The sequence below is a fragment of the Pseudorca crassidens genome, chromosome 1 (assembly GCF_039906515.1).
Source record: "Pseudorca crassidens isolate mPseCra1 chromosome 1, mPseCra1.hap1, whole genome shotgun sequence".
Lineage (NCBI taxonomy): Eukaryota > Metazoa > Chordata > Mammalia > Artiodactyla > Delphinidae > Pseudorca > Pseudorca crassidens.
In genome coordinates, this window is record NC_090296.1 from 155,080,419 (window position 1) to 155,101,860 (window position 21,442).

The following is a 21,442-nucleotide window of genomic DNA, read 5'->3' on the forward strand; positions in this document are numbered from 1 at the left end:
GTCCCGTCACCCCCCAGCGCCCTCAGGGGATGGTGTTCTGACAGCAGAGCTCCAGTTAGGAGCCAGGGCCCTACCGGCTGCCTCCTAGGCCCCTTCCAGCCAACTGTAATGCCTCAGCACAGTCGGCTTCACGAGCCCCACCCCGGGGCTGCTCTGGGGTGGCTGGAGGGGCCAGCTGGCAGTGTATTCTCACGGTGCTCGGACGCTGGGAGGGATCCTGTAGTCGACATCATGACCACTCATGTGCCCTGGCCACCCAGGCCCTATGACTTCTCTACATCCACCCCAACTATAAATCCCTGATACTCCAGACAGCACAAGGGAGAGATCGGGGTGGGTGCTGGTCTCAGGATGGGGCACGGCTGACTATCGTTTGTCTCTTCCACTTGCTGGCCGTGTTTGAACAGGTGGTAAAACGGGACGACATGAGCAGGTGTGCGTGGAGGTGACTTTAAATGAGCTTAGATGGGGTAGGGTACATGTACTCTGTACGTGACTCAAAAACTGGAAGTTTCCATCCAATTATCGTTGTGAACACTTGAAAGCTTTTGTGGTTCATTTTTTTTCCTAACCAGGCAGCAGGGTTCTTTGAGATCCAGGTGTTGGACAGCTGCAAAGTTTCTTCCCCTTTTCTTTTGAAAAGACCCTCTTTTGAGACCTGACTGCTGGCCGCTCTGCCGCGTGTGGTTCCCCAGCCCCTCTGTCCACCAGCAGCGTGGACGAGGGAGCGGACATCCCCCTGCCGCTCAGTGCCGTGCAGCTCAGCCTCGGAGGGTGGGGCACCAAGGGGGTCCTGCCTGACCACTCCTCCCTTGAACCGTCCCCAGCACCCTCCCCGGGAAGTACCTGGAGGACATTGCTGCTCAGATGCACACCCATGGCATCAACGCGCTCTTGATCATCGGTGGATTCGAGGTACATTCTGCTCCCCTGCTGGCTGGCTAGCGCTGTTGGTTTGAATGGGGACTCCGTGCCGGCTCCTGTAAACATTGTGCCGTCTGTCCCTCGGTGTGACCGGGGGTCATGCAGCCTCGGGCTCAGCGGCCACTCAGTAATGGTGATGCAGAGAATGAGGGGTGGCAGCACTTGGGGACAGACACTGGCCCAGCTATGTAAAGGGACTCGATCGAGAAGCGAAAGCTTGACTCCATGTCTGGGGTCTGTCCGCTCAGGGAGTTCTCACCTCTGTCGAGTCTGTAGAGATGACCTTCTCTCTTGAACTGGAAGCCCATTGGCTATTCAGAGAGGAGGGCAGTGATGGGGCCAGATCATTATCTTTTAACTACATGTTGGACTGTCCACCTTCATTTTTGATATTCAGCCAAGATCAGTCCCATGATGACCTTTCTGTTTCCTTTAAAGAAAATGTGAGAGCCTCAAACAGTCAGACTCTCACCCGTGAGCGGCTTAGTCTCACCCCAACGGGACGATGCCCGCAGCCTCACCTTGGGTGCAGCGCTGCCCGTGATGGCGATGCATTTCCCTCCCCACCCCTGTCCCATCCCCACAACCGCACACACCCACCTGCAGGCCTACCTGGGACTGTTGGAGCTGTCGGCCGCCCGGGAGAAGCACAAGGAGTTCTGCGTCCCCATGGTCATGGTTCCCGCCACCGTCTCCAACAACGTGCCCGGCTCCGATTTCAGCATCGGGGCAGACACCGCCCTCAACACCATCACCGACGTGAGTGCTGACAGCAGAGCAGGTGCCGCGGACACTAACCCAGGGCGCCTGGCCCGCTTTTATCTACCTGTGCACTCGAGGCAGAACCAGGGCACTAGGGTGGTTTGCTGAAAAGTTAAAAAAAAAGAAAAAAAAAAGGTCCAGTGGTTAAGACTCTGCGCTTCCAATGCAGGGAATGCGGGTTCGATCCCTGGTGGGGAGCTAAGATCCCACATGCTGATGCAGCCAAAAAAAAAAAAAAAAAAAAGTCTGACAATCACCGATTCGACTTCCAAAGATCTTTTGCCACCGTTTTCCTGTGCCATGGCCAGGGTGACATCATCTGTAGTGCAGGTAGTTTTGGGTCACAGTGACGTGGATATTCATTTAAATGCCTGTTTTTTTTTTTGGCTGAGCTAAATTTACCAAAAGCCTAAAACACATTATTGTGATAAATCCTGGGTCCACTGGCCCGTGCTTTGATATTCGAGGGTAGAAGCTGGACTAAAGATTTTATAATTTTATTCATTGACCTGAATCCTCTTTTAAACAATCGTATTATTTTTGGTTTCGGCCGATAGCCTCATCCTCATCTTCCCCTTTGTGGACTGGGACGATAAAGCACATCTAAAATAATACTGATGTTATTTGAATGTGGGGTTTTTTTTTTGTTTTTTTTTTTTTAGCCAAATGGCCATAACAAAACACAGAAATACCTCTTAATCATTGTATTTGTAAATCACGCTTGGGAAATCACATTGGAGTTTGAAGGTCAGTATCTAACACAGAATGCATCACTCCCTTTTTTCAAAAAATTCGGCATCTAAAATTTTTCAGTAAATTCTAACATTTTATTTTCCTTGCAAGACGTAGATCTTGTGACTGTTTTTCTAAGCATTTTTCCTTAAACCCATGGCATCAAATCTGTCTCTATAGTGCTGGTAGATAAAAGAAAAGCTTTTTGGATAGAATTCTCTATTGGATAGAATTTACCTTGTAAGCAATGCTTGTTTCTTGCTTTCCTGAGCCTCTTAAACTTTCCGCAGTTTCTTTACTGAAAAGCCCTCCAGTGTCGCCTGTGTCCCCACGCTGGACCTCCTGACCCACGTCCCTGCCCGCTTGCCTGCCGCTGCTTGTGCCTCCCCAGTGACACCATCTGTGCTTTCGCTGCTGTGGGACTAATTCAGCTCCTGATCGATGCTCAAGCTCTGAGTTGAAAGGTCATGTCTGTCGCAAAATGAATGTCATCACTGTGTCGCTGCTTCTCCTGCATAGCTGGATCTGAATCTGCTCACTCCACGCTTGCAGTAGAGCAACGGAAGTTCATTTCCTAGTTGTCACCTAACTAGACCCCCTTGGGGTGGCAGGGACCCTGGGAGTGGTCGTTGGTGGGTCCTGACCGAGGTCGGTGCTACCACCCTGTGATGTTTCACGCGCCCTCAGGCAGGACGGGATTCTCCCACTTTATAATTCCAGGCCACTTTGCTACAAAGCATGATTTTTCCAGGTGATAAAGATTTCTTACGTGTGTTGTTGAAAATTTGAAAACCAGAATAAGTCCAGGGAAAATTCCAAATGATCCATCCTGCTTCCCTTCGAGGGGTTTTGAGATTATTACGCGACCCTTTACGTTCAGGATTTTATTCATTCAAGTTTCTCGGAGCCAGGCTCACAGTTGTAAAGTGGGCAATGCCTGTCCGTGACTGGGCCAGGGCTGTCCTTACAAGGTAGGTGGAAGTGATGCTCTGAGGGCCTAAGTAGGGTGTCTTGTTCTGGTTCATGAAGGATGGTCAGGGGGCCTGCCCCTCCCCAGGCCTGCTCAGTGGATCCTGGAGCTGGGGTGACAGAAGGCCGGGCTGGCGTGTTGAAGTCGCTGGGTTTCTCCCAGGGTTGTGTGTGTTAAGCCACAGTGAGGCTGAGTCTCTTAGGAGGCCTGGGTTCGGGCCTCGGCTGGGCCGGACGCTTGCAAGAAGTGGGGCAGCAGGCAGGACCGTGCTGGGGGAGGGGCCTGAGGTGGCCAGAATGTCCCCAGGGCCTAGGGTGAGGACCCCGAGGTGGCCTCATGTGGTCAGCTGTCACATCCTCTGGACCCTTAACCACTGTCCTCATGTCACCTCCTTGTCAGCCTGTGTGCTGAGCTTACAGACATGTCACCCGAAACATCCCCAGGGGATTTAATGTCTCTAAGGTCACGGCGTCTCTGGGGCAGAGTTAATGCCTCAGGGCAGGTTTTTAGGGACTCCACAGGGTGAGGCTGTGCATCGCATCTACTCCTAGAACCAGCTCACTCGTCCCCTTCAGAACCTCAGCTGAAGCGACCTCGGGGCTGCCCGGGCCCCGGGAGGTGGCCGTGGCTACAGCTCTGCTGGTGGCCCTGAATTACGTCGGTGTGGGTGGCTCAGCGTCGGCCCCAGGACCTCGGGCTCGCGTCCTGGACAGGGTTTTCCCCGGGCCCCCAGTGTCCCTCCCGTTTTCTTGGAGATCAGAGGAAAAGCAGGGGAGCGATGGTGACCAGAGGGTGGAGAGTACCTGCAGGTGTAGAACCGCCGTCAGATTTCAAGGTGCCGGCGCCCCTGTCCACCCCCTACGTCGTGCGCCCCCTGACCCAGAGTATCCCGGGGGGGGGGTTCACACAGCCCAGGAGTCCGTCTAACTGTGGGGCTCACGTCCGGATCCGGCGGCCCTGCAGTGGTCCTGAGCTGCGCTGGGCGGAGGAGGGTCCGTGTGGGGTGTGGGAGCCAGGCCGGGTGGAGGGAGCAAGAGGCAGGTGAGCAACCCCCTGGAGCCCCTCACCTTCCTCCCGGCCACTCCCTGGACTAACCCACCGCGGGTGCCCCATCCTCGCGTCCTTGGGCTGCAGCCCCCTGAAACCCGGCCTGTTTGGGACTCTAGGGAATGGATGGGGGGAGGAGTAGGGGGTGGGCAGAGAGCACAGCCCTCCGGGAGGCCTGGATCCATCCTGCCTGTGAATTTTCCTGCAGAAGGCACCCCAAGGTGGTTTTAGGCGGGAGGAATGAAGACGGACGGGGCAGACGCCCATCGGGCGCACGTTCTGCTGCGCATCGGGCTGTGTTTGGAGCTGTGGCTTCAGGGACCCGGGTCACTAATGAGCCACTTTGACTAACACTGAGGCAGGGGATCTGGACCCCAGAGCTGTGCTTGAGAAGGCCCGCTTCTCTGACACCTGAGCCCAACAGTTTCACTGGGATCCCAACCAACTCGGGGCTCAGGGCACCCAGCGCTGCTCGGTGTGAGATTCACAGGGCCCCGAGGGGAGGGGGCTTCCCACGCTCTGCCTTCAGAGCTGTGGCAGCTGGCACTGCGTCTCTGATGTGGGACCCAGCGCACTGGCCCAGCCCCTAAGCTCTCCCCAGGCGCCCACCCCCAGTGGTGGCCCTCACCTCCTCCCAGATGCCAAGAAGAGACAGGTTGTTTCTCCAGCCCTGTCCCAGCGCTGCCAGGCCCCGCTCTGCTGCCCGCCTGCCTGGCACAGTGGTGTGCCTGGTCCTGAGGCCTTGCCTGAGCCTGCACCCCGAGGCCCCTAATTCTGAGTCTCCCCCATGCACCCCATGTCCCCCCACTGCTGGATCCCCGAACTGCTGAGTCCCCCCTCCTGCACCCCATGTCGCCAAACTTCTAGGTCCCCCCTCCTGCACCCCATAGCCCCCCACTGCTGAGTCCCCCCGCCTGCACCCCAGGCCCCCACTTCTGAGTCACCCCTCCTGCACTCCATGTCCCCCCACTGCTGGGTCACCCCTCCTGCAAAGCAGGTCCCCCGCTTCTCAGTCTCCCCTCCTGCACCCATGTTCTCTCACTACTGGGACCCCCTCCTGCACTCCATAGCCCACCACCGCTGCGTTCCACCTCCTGTACCTCAGGCCCCCCACGTCTAAGTCTCCCCTCCTGCACCTCATGTCCCCTCACTTCTAAGTCTCCCCTTCCTGCACTCCATGTCCCCCCACTGCTGGGTCCCACCTCCAGCACCCCAGGAGCCACACTCTGAGTCTCCCGTACTGCACCCCATGTGCCTCAACTTCTGAGTCTCCCCTCCTGCACCCCATGTCCCCCCACTAAGTCTCCCCTCCTGCACCCCAAGAACCCCCACTTCTAGGTCCGCCCTCATGCACACGAGCTGCCCCAATTCTGAGTCTCCCATCCTGCACTCCATACCCCCCACTGCTGGGTCCCCCTCCCTCAAACCAGGTCCCCCACTTCTGAGTCTCCCCGCCCGCACCCCATGTTCTCCCAATGCTGGGTCCCTCCTGAAACCCAGGCCCCCCACCTCTGAGTCTCCCCTCCTGCACCCCATGTCCCCCCACTTCTGAGTCTCCCCTCCTGCACTCCATTTATGCCTAATGCGTCCAACTCCTGCACCCCATTTCCCCCCACTTCTGAGTCTCCCCTCGTGTACCCCTGGCCACACACTTCTGAGTCTCTCCGCCTGCACCCCATGTCCTCCCACTTCTGAGTCTCTCCTGCACCCCATGTCCCCCCACTTCTGAGGCTCCCCTCCTGTACTCCATGTTCCCCCACTGCTGTGTCCACCCTCCACCGCAGGCACCCCACATCCGAATCTCCCCTTCTATCCCGTCCTCCTACTTCTGAGGCTCACCTCCTGCCCCCGTTGTCCCCCCACTTCTGTCTCCCCTCCTGCACCCCATATCCCCCCAGTTATGAGTCACCCCAACTTCACCCCTTGTCCGCCCAGTACTGAGTACCCCTCCTGCACCCCATGTCTTCCAGCTTCTGAGTCACCCCTCCTGTACCCCATGTCTCACCACTACTGAGTCTTCCCTCCTGCACCCAATGTCACGCCCACTTCTGAGACTCCTCTGCTGCACCCCATGTCCTCCCACTACTGAGACTCCCCTCCTGCACCCGTTATCCCCCATTTCTGTCTCCCCTCCTGTACGCCATGTACCCCTTCTGAGTCTCCCCACCTGCACCCCATGTCCCCCCACTTCTGAGTCTCCCTCCTGCACTCTAGGCCCCAAACTTCTGTATCTCCCCTCCTGTACCCCATGTTCCCCTACTGCTGTGTCCCCCCTCCTGCACCCCAGGCACCCCAGTTCTTACTCTGTCTTCACCTAGCTGATTCATTCCCCTGCCTCAGTTAATCTACTGTTGATTCCTCTTAGTGTATTTTTCATTTCAGTTGTATACATTCTTCACCTGTGTTTGGTTTCTCCTTTATATTTTCGAACTCCGTGTGAAAACCGTGAAATTTCTTGCTCCGTTCATCAGTTCTTACCCGAGTTCTTTGATCATCTTTATGATCATTACCTTAAACTCTCTATCGGATAGATTGCCGATCTCTACTTCACTTAGTTTTTCTCCTGGGGTTTTCATCTTATTCCTTCCGCATGGTCCTCTATCACCTAATTTTGCCTAATTTTCAGTTTTCATTTCTGTGCATTTGGTAGGTTGGTTACATTTCCTGATCTTGGAGAAGTTGCCTTTTGCAGGAGATGTCCTATACATCCCAGCTGCACACTTGCCTCTGGTCACCAGAGCTGTATGCTTTAGGGGTGTCCCCTATGTGAGCTATGTGGCTCCTTCTGTTTTGGTGAGCTGACTGCTGAGGGCAGTCTTGTAGGTATGGTCGGCCCCTGGTCTGGTTGGTTGTGAGCCCCTGCTTTATGCCCAGGCTGCCAGCTACGGTTGGAGGGGTCAGGTCACAAGGCAGCTGGCTGTGGAACCCTGGGTGGTCTCGGGGCTAGTGCTGGCTCACTGGTGGGCAGAGCCAGGTTCTGGGGTGTGTGTTTGCAGGGTTCCCAGATCCAGTGTCAGCCTGCTGGTGGATTGGGCCAGTTCCTGACACAGCTGGCTGCAGCTTCTGGGGTGTCCCAAAGCTAGTACTGGTCTGAAGGTGGGTGGGGCTGACTGAGGAGTCCAGAACTCTCAGAGCTGGTGTCAGCCTGCTGGTGGTGGGTTTAGGACCCAGGGGTCCTGGAGTTTGTGCCAGCCTGCCTGTATGTTGGCTGGGTCCCGACAAGTCAGGGTGTGGTGCTGAAGTGGTTCTGCAGTGGGTGTCCACCTGCTGGTGGGTGAAGCCAGGTCCTGGTGCTAGTTCTGTACCCTGTTGTGTGGACCAGGTCCCGAGTCTCTGGCTGCAGGGCTCGGTGTCCCAGAGTCTGTGTCAGAACACTAGTTGGTGGGGTCAAAGCTCAGGGGGACCTAGGGCTGGTGCTGCCCCACTTCTGAGTCTCCCCTCCTGCACCCCATGTCACCCCGCTTCTGAGTCTCCCCTCCTGCACTCCATGTCCCCCCACTGCTGGGTCCCCCCTGCAACCCGGTACCCCACCTTCTGAGTCTCCCCTCCTGCACCCCATGTCCCCCCAGGTCTGAGTCACCCCACCTTCACCCCTTGTCCCCCCAGTTCTGAGTGTGCACCCTATGTGCCCCACTTCTGAATCTCCCCTCCTGCACCCCAGGTCCCCCCACTTCTGAGTCTCCCCTCCTGCACCCTCTGTCCCCCCACTACTGAGTCTCCCCTCCTGGACCCCATGTCCCCCCACTTCTGAGTCTGCACCCCATGTGCCCCACTTCTGAGTCTCCCCTCCTGCACCCCATGTCCCCCCACTTCTGAGTCACCCCAACTTCACCCCTTGTCCCCCCAGTTCTGAGTCTCCCCTACTGCACCCCATGTCCCCCTACTGCTGCTGTGTCCCCCCTCCTGCACCCCAGGCACCCCAGTTCTTACTCTGTCTTCACCTAGCTGATTCATTCCCCTGCCTCAGTTAATCTACTGTTGATTCCTCTTAGTGTATTTTTCATTTCAGTTGTATACATTCTTCACCTGTGTTTGGTTTCTCCTTTATATTTTCTAACTCCGTGTGAAAACCGTGAAATTTCTTGCTCCGTTCATCAGTTCTTACCCGAGTTCTTTGATCGTCTTTATGATCATTACCTTAAACTCTCTATCGGATAGATTGCCGATCTCTACTTCACTTAGTTTTTCTCCTGGGGTTTTCATCTTATTCCTTCCGCATGGTCCTCTATCACCTAATTTTGCCTAATTTTCAGTTTTCATTTCTGTGCATTTGGTAGGTTGGTTACATTTCCTGATCTTGGAGAAGTTACCTTTTGCAGGAGATGTCCTATACATCCCAGCTGCACACTTGCCTCTGGTCACCAGAGCCGTATGCTTTAGGGGTGTCCCCTATGTGAGCTATGTGGCTCCTTCTGTTTTGGTGAGCTGACTGCTGAGGGCAGTCTTGTAGGTATGGTCGGCCCCTGGTCTGGTTGGTTGTGAGCCCCTGCTTTATGCCCAGGCTGCCAGCTACGGTTGGAGGGGTCAGGTCACAAGGCAGCTGGCTGTGGAACCCTGGGTGGTCTCGGGGCTAGTGCTGGCTCACTGGTGGGCAGAGCCAGGTTCTGGGGTTTGTGTTTGCAGGGTTCCCAGATCCAGTGTCAGCCTGCTGGTGGATTGGGCCAGTTCCTGACACAGCTGGCTGCAGCTTCTGGGGTGTCCCAAAGCTAGTACTGGTCTGAAGGTGGGTGGGGCTGACTGAGGAGTCCAGAACTCTCAGAGCTGGTGTCAGCCTGCTGGTGGTGGGTTTAGGACCCAGGGGTCCTGGAGTTTGTGCCAGCCTGCCTGTATGTTGGCTGGGTCCCGACAAGTCAGGGTGTGGTGCTGAAGTGGTTCTGCAGTGGGTGTCCACTGCTGGTGGGTGAAGAAAGGTCCTGGTGCTAGTTCTGTACCCTGTTGTGTGGACCAGGTCCCGAGTCTCTGGCTGCAGGGCTCGGTGTCCCAGAGTCTGTGTCAGAACACTAGTTGGTGGGGTCAAAGCTCAGGGGGACCTAGGGCTGGTGCTGCCCCACTTCTGAGTCTCCCCTCCTGCACCCCATGTCACCCCGCTTCTGAGTCTCCCCTCCTGCACTCCATGTCCCCCCACTGCTGGGTCCCCCCTGCAACCCGGTACCCCACCTTCTGAGTCTCCCCTCCTGCACCCCATGTCCCCCCAGGTCTGAGTCACCCCACCTTCACCCCTTGTCCCCCCAGTTCTGAGTGTGCACCCTATGTGCCCCACTTCTGAATCTCCCCTCCTGCACCCCAGGTCCCCCCACTTCTGAGTCTCCCCTCCTGCACCCTCTGTCCCCCCACTACTGAGTCTCCCCTCCTGTACCCAATGTCCCCCCACTTCTGAGTCTGCACCCCATGTGCCCCACTTCTGAGTCTCCCCTCCTGCACCCCATGTCCCCCCACTTCTGAGTCACCCCAACTTCACCCCTTGTCCCCCCAGTTCTGAGTCTCCCCTCCTGCACCCCATGTCCCCCTACTGCTGCTGTGTCCCCCCTCCTGCACCCCAGGCACCCCAGTTCTTACTCTGTCTTCACCTAGCTGATTCATTCCCCTGCCTCAGTTAATCTACTGTTGATTGCTCGTAGTGTATTTTTCATTTCAGTTGTATACATTCTTCACCTGTGTTTGGTTTCTCCTTTATATTTTCTAACTCCGTGTGAAAACCGTGAAATTTCTTGCTCCGTTCATCAGTTCTTACCCGAGTTCTTTGATCGTCTTTATGATCATTACCTTAAACTCTCTATCGGATAGATTGCCGATCTCTACTTCACTTAGTTTTTCTCCTGGGGTTTTCATCTTATCCTTCCGCATGGTCCTCTATCACCTAATTTTGCCTAATTTTCAGTTTTCATTTCTGTGCATTTGGTAGGTTGGTTACATTTCCTGATCTTGGAGAAGTTGCCTTTTGCAGGAGATGTCCTATACATCCCAGCTGCACACTTGCCTCTGGTCACCAGAGCTGTATGCTTTAGGGGTGTCCCCTATGTGAGCTATGTGGCTCCTTCTGTTTTGGTGAGCTGACTGCTGAGGGCAGTCTTGTAGGTATGGTCGGCCCCTGGTCTGGTTGGTTGTGAGCCCCTGCTTTATGCCCAGGCTGCCAGCTACGGTTGGAGGGGTCAGGTCACAAGGCAGCTGGCTGTGGAACCCTGGGTGGTCTCGGGGCTAGTGCTGGCTCACTGGTGGGCAGAGCCAGGTTCTGGGGTGTGTGTTTGCAGGGTTCCCAGATCCAGTGTCAGCCTGCTGGTGGATTGGGCCAGTTCCTGACACAGCTGGCTGCAGCTTCTGGGGTGTCCCAAAGCTAGTACTGGTCTGAAGGTGGGTGGGGCTGACTGAGGAGTCCAGAACTCTCAGAGCTGGTGTCAGCCTGCTGGTGGTGGGTTTAGGACCCAGGGGTCCTGGAGTTTGTGCCAGCCTGCCTGTATGTTGGCTGGGTCCCGACAAGTCAGGGTGTGGTGCTGAAGTGGTTCTGCAGTGGGTGTCCACCTGCTGGTGGGTGAAGCCAGGTCCTGGTGCTAGTTCTGTACCCTGTTGTGTGGACCAGGTCCCGAGTCTCTGGCTGCAGGGCTCGGTGTCCCAGAGTCTGTGTCAGAACACTAGTTGGTGGGATCAAAGCTCAGGGGGACCTAGGGCTGGTGCTGCCCCACTTCTGAGTCTCCCCTCCTGCACCCCATGTCACCCCGCTTCTGAGTCTCCCCTCCTGCACTCCATGTCCCCGCCCTGCTGGGTCCCCCCTGCAACCCGGTACCCCACCTTCTGAGTCTCCCCTCCTGCACCCCATGTCCCCCCAGGTCTGAGTCACCCCACCTTCACCCCTTGTCCCCCCAGTTCTGAGTGTGCACCCTATGTGCCCCACTTCTGAATCTCCCCTCCTGCACCCCAGGTCCCCCCACTTCTGAGTCTCCCCTCCTGCACCCTCTGTCCCCCCACTACTGAGTCTCCCCTCCTGGACCCCATGTCCCCCCACTTCTGAGACTGCACCCCATGTGCCCCACTTCTGAGTCTCCCCTCCTGCACCCCATGTCCCCCCACTTCTGAGTCACCCCAACTTCACCCCTTGTCCTCCCAGTTTTGAGTCTCCCCTCCTGTACCCCATGTCCCCCTACTGCTGCTGTGTCCCCCCTCCTGTACCCCAGGCACCCCAGTTCTTACTCTGTCTTCACCTAGCTGATTCATTCCCCTGCCTCAGTTAATCTACTGTTGATTGCTCGTAGTGTATTTTTCATTTCAGTTGTATACATTCTTCACCTGTGTTTGGTTTCTCCTTTATATTTTCTAACTCCGTGTGAAAACCGTGAAATTTCTTGCTCCGTTCATCAGTTCTTACCCGAGTTCTTTGATCGTCTTTATGATCATTACCTTAAACTCTCTATCGGATAGATTGCCGATCTCTACTTCACTTAGTTTTTCTCCTGGGGTTTTCATCTTATTCCTTCCGCATGGTCCTCTATCACCTAATTTTGCCTAATTTTCAGTTTTCATTTCTGTGCATTTGGTAGGTTGGTTACATTTCCTGATCTTGGAGAAGTTACCTTTTGCAGGAGATGTCCTATACATCCCAGCTGCACACTTGCCTCTGGTCACCAGAGCTGTATGCTTTAGGGGTATCCCCTATGTGAGCTATGTGGCTCCTTCTGTTTTGGTGAGCTGACTGCTGAGGGCAGTCTTGTAGGTATGGTCGGCCCCTGGTCTGGTTGGTTGTGAGCCCCTGCTTTATGCCCAGGCTGCCAGCTACGGTTGGAGGGGTCAGGTCACAAGGCAGCTGGCTGTGGAACCCTGGGTGGTCTCGGGGCTAGTGCTGGCTCACTGGTGGGCAGAGCCAGGTTCTGGGGTGTGTGTTTGCAGGGTTCCCAGATCCAGTGTCAGCCTGCTTGTGGATTGGGCCAGTTCCTGACACAGCTGGCTGCAGCTTCTGGGGTGTCCCAAAGCTAGTACTGGTCTGAAGGTGGGTGGGGCTGACTGAGGAGTCCAGAACTCTCAGAGCTGGTGTCAGCCTGCTGGTGGTGGGTTTAGGACCCAGGGGTCCTGGAGTTTGTGCCAGCCTGCCTGTATGTTGGCTGGGTCCCGACAAGTCAGGGTGTGGTGCTGAAGTGGTTCTGCAGTGGGTGTCCACCTGCTGGTGGGTGAAGCCAGGTCCTGGTGCTAGTTCTGTAGCCTGTTGTGTGGACCAGGTCCCGAGTCTCTGGCTGCAGGGCTCGGTGTCCCAGAGTCTGTGTCAGAACACTAGTTGGTGGGGTCAAAGCTCAGGGGGACCTAGGGCTGGTGCTGCCCCACTTCTGAATCTCCCCTCCTGCACCCCAGGTCCCCCCACTTCTGAGTCTCCCCTCCTGCACCCTCTGTCCCCCCACTACTGAGTCTCCCCTCCTGTACCCCATGTCCCCCCACTTCTGACTGCACCCCATGTGCCCCACTTCTGAGTCTCCCCTCCTGCACCCCATGTCCCCCCACTTCTGAGTCACCCCAACTTCACCCCTTGTCCTCCCAGTTTTGAGTCTCCCCTCCTGCACCCCATGTCCCCCTACTGCTGCTGTGTCCCCCCTCCTGCACCCCAGGCACCCCAGTTCTTACTCTGTCTTCACCTAGCTGATTCATTCCCCTGCCTCAGTTAATCTACTGTTGATTGCTCGTAGTGTATTTTTCATTTCAGTTGTATACATTCTTCACCTGTGTTTGGCTTCTCCTTTATATTTTCTAACTCCGTGTGAAAACCGTGAAATTTCTTGCTCCGTTCATCAGTTCTTACCCGAGTTCTTTGATCGTCTTTATGATCATTACCTTAAACTCTCTATCGGATAGATTGCCGATCTCTACTTCACTTAGTTTTTCTCCTGGGGTTTTCATCTTATTCCTTCCGCATGGTCCTCTATCACCTAATTTTGCCTAATTTTCAGTTTTCATTTCTGTGCATTTGGTAGGTTGGTTACATTTCCTGATCTTGGAGAAGTTGCCTTTTGCAGGAGATGTCCTATACATCCCAGCTGCACACTTGCCTCTGGTCACCAGAGCTGTATGCTTTAGGGGTGTCCCCTATGTGAGCTATGTGGCTCCTTCTGTTTTGGTGAGCTGACTGCTGAGGGCAGTCTTGTAGGTATGGTCGGCCCCTGGTCTGGTTGGTTGTGAGCCCCTGCTTTATGCCCAGGCTGCCAGCTACGGTTGGAGGGGTCAGGTCACAAGGCAGCTGGCTGTGGAACCCTGGGTGGTCTCGGGGCTAGTGCTGGCTCACTGGTGGGCAGAGCCAGGTTCTGGGGTGTGTGTTTGCAGGGTTCCCAGATCCAGTGTCAGCCTGCTGGTGGATTGGGCCAGTTCCTGACACAGCTGGCTGCAGCTTCTGGGGTGTCCCAAAGCTAGTACTGGTCTGAAGGTGGGTGGGGCTGACTGAGGAGTCCAGAACTCTCAGAGCTGGTGTCAGCCTGCTGGTGGTGGGTTTAGGACCCAGGGATCCTGGAGTTTGTGCCAGCCTGCCTGTATGTTGGCTGGGTTCCGACAAGTCAGGGTGTGGTGCTGAAGTGGTTCTGCAGTGGGTGTCCACCTGCTGGTGGGTGAAGCCAGGTCCTGGTGCTAGTTCTGTACCCTGTTGTGTGGACCAGGTCCCGAGTCTCTGGCTGCAGGGCTCGGTGTCCCAGAGTCTGTGTCAGAACACTAGTTGGTGGGGTCAAAGCTCAGGGGGACCTAGGGCTGGTGCTGCCCCACTTCTGAGTCTCCCCTCCTGCACCCCATGTCACCCCGCTTCTGAGTCTCCCCTCCTGCACTCCATGTCCCCCCACTGCTGGGTCCCCCCTGCAACCCGGTACCCCACCTTCTGAGTCTCCCCTCCTGCACCCCATGTCCCCCCAGGTCTGAGTCACCCCACCTTCACCCCTTGTCCCCCCAGTTCTGAGTGTGCACCCTATGTGCCCCACTTCTGAATCTCCCCTCCTGCACCCCAGGTCCCCCCACTTCTGAGTCTCCCCTCCTGCACCCTCTGTCCCCCCACTACTGAGTCTCCCCTCCTGGACCCCATGTCCCCCCACTTCTGAGTCTGCACCCCATGTGCCCCACTTCTGAGTCTCCCCTCCTGTACCCCATGTCCCCCCACTTCTGAGTCACCCCAACTTCACCCCTTGTCCCCCCAGTTCTGAGTCTCCCCTCCTGCACCCCATGTCCCCCTACTGCTGCTGTGTCCCCCCTCCTGCACCCCAGGCACCCCAGTTCTTACTCTGTCTTCACCTAGCTGATTCATTCCCCTGCCTCAGTTAATCTACTGTTGATTGCTCGTAGTGTATTTTTCATTTCAGTTGTATACATTCTTCACCTGTGTTTGGTTTCTCCTTTATATTTTCTAACTCCGTGTGAAAACCGTGAAATTTCTTGCTCCGTTCATCAGTTCTTACCCGAGTTCTTTGATCGTCTTTATGATCATTACCTTAAACTCTCTATCGGATAGATTGCCGATCTCTACTTCACTTAGTTTTTCTCCTGGGGTTTTCATCTTATTCCTTCCGCATGGTCCTCTATCACCTAATTTTGCCTAATTTTCAGTTTTCATTTCTGTGCATTTGGTAGGTTGGTTACATTTCCTGATCTTGGAGAAGTTACCTTTTGCAGGAGATGTCCTATACATCCCAGCTGCACACTTGCCTCTGGTCACCAGAGCTGTATGCTTTAGGGGTATCCCCTATGTGAGCTATGTGGCTCCTTCTGTTTTGGTGAGCTGACTGCTGAGGGCAGTCTTGTAGGTATGGTCGGCCCCTGGTCTGGTTGGTTGTGAGCCCCTGCTTTATGCCCAGGCTGCCAGCTACGGTTGGAGGGGTCAGGTCACAAGGCAGCTGGCTGTGGAAACCTGGGTGGTCTCGGGGCTAGTGCTGGCTCACTGGTGGGCAGAGCCAGGTTCTGGGGTGTGTGTTTGCAGGGTTCCCAGATCCAGTGTCAGCCTGCTGGTGGATTGGGCCAGTTCCTGACACAGCTGGCTGCAGCTTCTGGGGTGTCCCAAAGCTAGTACTGGTCTGAAGGTGGGTGGGGCTGACTGAGGAGTCCAGAACTCTCAGAGCTGGTGTCAGCCTGCTGGTGGTGGGTTTAGGACCCAGGGGTCCTGGAGTTTGTGCCAGCCTGCCTGTATGTTGGCTGGGTCCCGACAAGTCAGGGTGTGGTGCTGAAGTGGTTCTGCAGTGGGTGTCCACCTGCTGGTGGGTGAAGCCAGGTCCTGGTGCTAGTTCTGTACCCTGTTGTGTGGACCAGGTCCCGAGTCTCTGGCTGCAGGGCTCGGTGTCCCAGAGTCTGTGTCAGAACCCTAGTTGGTGGGGTCAAAGCTCAGGGGGACCTAGGGCTGGTGCTGCCCCACTTCTGAATCTCCCCTCCTGCACCCCAGGTCCCCCCACTTCTGAGTCTCCCCTCCTGCACCCTCTGTCCCCCCACTACTGAGTCTCCCCTCCTGTACCCCATGTCCCCCCACTTCTGAGTCTGCACCCCATGTGCCCCACTTCTGAGTCTCCCCTCCTGCACCCCATGTCCCCCCACTTCTGAGTCACCCCAACTTCACCCCTTGTCCTCCCAGTTTTGAGTCTCCCCTCCTGCACCCCATGTCCCCCTACTGCTGCTGTGTCCCCCCTCCTGCACCCCAGGCACCCCAGTTCTTACTCTGTCTTCACCTAGCTGATTCATTCCCCTGCCTCAGTTAATCTACTGTTGATTGCTCGTAGTGTATTTTTCATTTCAGTTGTATACATTCTTCACCTGTGTTTGGCTTCTCCTTTATATTTTCTAACTCCGTGTGAAAACCGTGAAATTTCTTGCTCCGTTCATCAGTTCTTACCCGAGTTCTTTGATCGTCTTTATGATCATTACCTTAAACTCTCTATCGGATAGATTGCCGATCTCTACTTCACTTAGTTTTTCTCCTGGGGTTTTCATCTTATTCCTTCCGCATGGTCCTCTATCACCTAATTTTGCCTAATTTTCAGTTTTCATTTCTGTGCATTTGGTAGGTTGGTTACATTTCCTGATCTTGGAGAAGTTGCCTTTTGCAGGAGATGTCCTATACATCCCAGCTGCACACTTGCCTCTGGTCACCAGAGCTGTATGCTTTAGGGGTGTCCCCTATGTGAGCTATGTGGCTCCTTCTGTTTTGGTGAGCTGACTGCTGAGGGCAGTCTTGTAGGTATGGTCGGCCCCTGGTCTGGTTGGTTGTGAGCCCCTGCTTTATGCCCAGGCTGCCAGCTACGGTTGGAGGGGTCAGGTCACAAGGCAGCTGGCTGTGGAACCCTGGGTGGTCTCGGGGCTAGTGCTGGCTCACTGGTGGGCAGAGCCAGGTTCTGGGGTGTGTGTTTGCAGGGTTCCCAGATCCAGTGTCAGCCTGCTGGTGGATTGGGCCAGTTCCTGACACAGCTGGCTGCAGCTTCTGGGGTGTCCCAAAGCTAGTACTGGTCTGAAGGTGGGTGGGGCTGACTGAGGAGTCCAGAACTCTCAGAGCTGGTGTCAGCCTGCTGGTGGTGGGTTTAGGACCCAGGGGTCCTGGAGTTTGTGCCAGCCTGCCTGTATGTTGGCTGGGTCCCGACAAGTCAGGGTGTGGTGCTGAAGTGGTTCTGCAGTGGGTGTCCACCTGCTGGTGGGTGAAGCCAGGTCCTGGTGCTAGTTCTGTACCCTGTTGTGTGGACCAGGTCCCGAGTCTCTGGCTGCAGGGCTCGGTGTCCCAGAGTCTGTGTCAGAACCCTAGTTGGTGGGGTCAAAGCTCAGGGGGACCTAGGGCTGGTGCTGCCCCACTTCTGAATCTCCCCTCCTGCACCCCAGGTCCCCCCACTTCTGAGTCTCCCCTCCTGCACCCTCTGTCCCCCCACTACTGAGTCTCCCCTCCTGTACCCCATGTCCCCCCACTTCTGAGTCTGCACCCCATGTGCCCCACTTCTGAGTCTCCCCTCCTGCACCCCATGTCCCCCCACTTCTGAGTCACCCCAACTTCACCCCTTGTCCTCCCAGTTTTGAGTCTCCCCTCCTGCACCCCATGTCCCCCTACTGCTGCTGTGTCCCCCCTCCTGCACCCCAGGCACCCCAGTTCTTACTCTGTCTTCACCTAGCTGATTCATTCCCCTGCCTCAGTTAATCTACTGTTGATTGCTCGTAGTGTATTTTTCATTTCAGTTGTATACATTCTTCACCTGTGTTTGGCTTCTCCTTTATATTTTCTAACTCCGTGTGAAAACCGTGAAATTTCTTGCTCCGTTCATCAGTTCTTACCCGAGTTCTTTGATCGTCTTTATGATCATTACCTTAAACTCTCTATCGGATAGATTGCCGATCTCTACTTCACTTAGTTTTTCTCCTGGGGTTTTCATCTTATTCCTTCCGCATGGTCCTCTATCACCTAATTTTGCCTAATTTTCAGTTTTCATTTCTGTGCATTTGGTAGGTTGGTTACATTTCCTGATCTTGGAGAAGTTGCCTTTTGCAGGAGATGTCCTATACATCCCAGCTGCACACTTGCCTCTGGTCACCAGAGCTGAATGCTTTAGGGGTGTCCCCTATGTGAGCTATGTGGCTCCTTCTGTTTTGGTGAGCTGACTGCTGAGGGCAGTCTTGTAGGTATGGTCGGCCCCTGGTCTGGTTGGTTGTGAGCCCCTGCTTTATGCCCAGGCTGCCAGCTACGGTTGGAGGGGTCAGGTCACAAGGCAGCTGGCTGTGGAACCCTGGGTGGTCTCGGGGCTAGTGCTGGCTCACTGGTGGGCAGAGCCAGGTTCTGGGGTGTGTGTTTGCAGGGTTCCCAGATCCAGTGTCAGCCTGCTGGTGGATTGGGCCAGTTCCTGACACAGCTGGCTGCAGCTTCTGGGGTGTCCCAAAGCTAGTACTGGTCTGAAGGTGGGTGGGGCTGACTGAGGAGTCCAGAACTCTCAGAGCTGGTGTCAGCCTGCTGGTGGTGGGTTTAGGACCCAGGGGTCCTGGAGTTTGTGCCAGCCTGCCTGTATGTTGGCTGGGTCCCGACAAGTCAGGGTGTGGTGCTGAAGTGGTTCTGCAGTGGGTGTCCACCTGCTGGTGGGTGAAGCCAGGTCCTGGTGCTAGTTCTGTACCCTGTTGTGTGGACCAGGTCCCGAGTCTCTGGCTGCAGGGCTCGGTGTCCCAGAGTCTGTGTCAGAACACTAGTTGGTGGGATCAAAGCTCAGGGGGACCTAGGGCTGGTGCTGCCCCACTTCTGAGTCTCCCCTCCTGCACCCCATGTCACCCCGCTTCTGAGTCTCCCCTCCTGCACTCCATGTCCCCGCCCTGCTGGGTCCCCCCTGCAACCCGGTACCCCACCTTCTGAGTCTCCCCTCCTGCACCCCATGTCCCCCCAGGTCTGAGTCACCCCACCTTCACCCCTTGTCCCCCCAGTTCTGAGTGTGCACCCTATGTGCCCCACTTCTGAATCTCCCCTCCTGCACCCCAGGTCCCCCCACTTCTGAGTCTCCCCTCCTGCACCCTCTGTCCCCCCACTACTGAGTCTCCCCTCCTGGACCCCATGTCCCCCCACTTCTGAGACTGCACCCCATGTGCCCCACTTCTGAGTCTCCCCTCCTGCACCCCATGTCCCCCCACTTCTGAGTCACCCCAACTTCACCCCTTGTCCTCCCAGTTTTGAGTCTCCCCTCCTGTACCCCATGTCCCCCTACTGCTGCTGTGTCCCCCCTCCTGTACCCCAGGCACCCCAGTTCTTACTCTGTCTTCACCTAGCTGATTCATTCCCCTGCCTCAGTTAATCTACTGTTGATTGCTCGTAGTGTATTTTTCATTTCAGTTGTATACATTCTTCACCTGTGTTTGGTTTCTCCTTTATATTTTCTAACTCCGTGTGAAAACCGTGAAATTTCTTGCTCCGTTCATCAGTTCTTACCCGAGTTCTTTGATCGTCTTTATGATCATTACCTTAAACTCTCTATCGGATAGATTGCCGATCTCTACTTCACTTAGTTTTTCTCCTGGGGTTTTCATCTTATTCCTTCCGCATGGTCCTCTATCACCTAATTTTGCCTAATTTTCAGTTTTCATTTCTGTGCATTTGGTAGGTTGGTTACATTTCCTGATCTTGGAGAAGTTACCTTTTGCAGGAGATGTCCTATACATCCCAGCTGCACACTTGCCTCTGGTCACCAGAGCTGTATGCTTTAGGGGTATCCCCTATGTGAGCTATGTGGCTCCTTCTGTTTTGGTGAGCTGACTGCTGAGGGCAGTCTTGTAGGTATGGTCGGCCCCTGGTCTGGTTGGTTGTGAGCCCCTGCTTTATGCCCAGGCTGCCAGCTACGGTTGGAGGGGTCAGGTCACAAGGCAGCTGGCTGTGGAACCCTGGGTGGTCTCGGGGCTAGTGCTGGCTCACTGGTGGGCAGAGCCAGGTTCTGGGGTGTGTGTTTGCAGGGTTCCCAGATCCAGTGTCAGCCTGCTTGTGGATTGGGCCAGTTCCTGACACAGCTGGCTGCAGCTTCTGGGGTGTCCCAAAGCTAGTACTGGTCTGAAGGTGGGTGGGGCTGACTGAGGAGTCCAGAACTCTCAGAGCTGGTGTCAGCCTGCTGGTGGTGGGTTTAGGACCCAGGGGTCCTGGAGTTTGTGCCAGCCTGCCTGTATGTTGGCTGGGTCCCGACAAGTCAGGGTGTGGTGCTGAAGTGGTTCTGCAGTGGGTGTCCACCTGCTGGTGGGTGAAGCCAGGTCCTGGTGCTAGTTCTGTAGCCTGTTGTGTGGACCAGGTCCCGAGTCTCTGGCTGCAGGGCTCGGTGTCCCAGAGTCTGTGTCAGAACACTAGTTGGTGGGGTCAAAGCTCAGGGGGACCTAGGGCTGGTGCTGCCCCACTTCTGAATCTCCCCTCCTGCACCCCAGGTCCCCCCACTTCTGAGTCTCCCCTCCTGCACCCTCTGTCCCCCCACTACTGAGTCTCCCCTCCTGTACCCCATGTCCCCCCACTTCTGACTGCACCCCATGTGCCCCACTTCTGAGTCTCCCCTCCTGCACCCCATGTCCCCCCACTTCTGAGTCACCCCAACTTCACCCCTTGTCCTCCCAGTTTTGAGTCTCCCCTCCTGCACCCCATGTCCCCCTACTGCTGCTGTGTCCCCCCTCCTGCACCCCAGGCACCCCAGTTCTTACTCTGTCTTCACCTAGCTGATTCATTCCCCTGCCTCAGTTAATCTACTGTTGATTGCTCGTAGTGTATTTTTCATTTCAGTTGTATACATTCTTCACCTGTGTTTGGCTTCTCCTTTATATTTTCTAACTCCGTGTGAAAACCGTGAAATTTCTTGCTCCGTTCATCAGTTCTTACCCGAGTTCTTTGATCGTCTTTATGATCATTACCTTAAACTCTCTATCGGATAGATTGCCGATCTCTACTTCACTTAGTTTTTCTCCTGGGGTTTTCATCTTATTCCTTCCGCATGGTCCTCTATCACCTAATTTTGCCTAATTTTCAGTTTTCATTTCTGTGCATTTGGTAGGTTGGTTACATTTCCTGATCTTGGAGAAGTTGCCTTTTGCAGGAGATGTCCTATACATCCCAGCTGCACACTTGCCTCTGGTCACCAGAGCTGTATGCTTTAGGGGTGTCCCCTATGTGAGCTATGTGGCTCCTTCTGTTTTGGTGAGCTGACTGCTGAGGGCAGTCTTGTAGGTATGGTCGGCCCCTGGTCTGGTTGGTTGTGAGCCCCTGCTTTATGCCCAGGCTGCCAGCTACGGTTGGAGGGGTCAGGTCACAAGGCAGCTGGCTGTGGAACCCTGGGTGGTCTCGGGGCTAGTGCTGGCTCACTGGTGGGCAGAGCCAGGTTCTGGGGTGTGTGTTTGCAGGGTTCCCAGATCCAGTGTCAGCCTGCTGGTGGATTGGGCCAGTTCCTGACACAGCTGGCTGCAGCTTCTGGGGTGTCCCAAAGCTAGTACTGGTCTGAAGGTGGGTGGGGCTGACTGAGGAGTCCAGAACTCTCAGAGCTGGTGTCAGCCTGCTGGTGGTGGGTTTAGGACCCAGGGATCCTGGAGTTTGTGCCAGCCTGCCTGTATGTT

General features: G+C 55.6%; 1 protein-coding gene across 2 annotated transcripts in view; it reads left to right on the plus strand.

The window, feature by feature from the left end:
• The window catches only part of PFKP (phosphofructokinase, platelet), a 299,182-nt gene that overhangs the window by 49,053 nt on the left and 228,687 nt on the right, over positions 1–21,442 (plus strand). For both annotated transcript variants that reach the window (XM_067700016.1, XM_067700025.1), the window contains 2 exons: positions 828–915; positions 1,531–1,683. In XM_067700016.1, the coding sequence (XP_067556117.1) occupies positions 828–915; positions 1,531–1,683 (241 nt within the window). The remainder of the gene's footprint in view (positions 1–827; positions 916–1,530; positions 1,684–21,442) is intronic.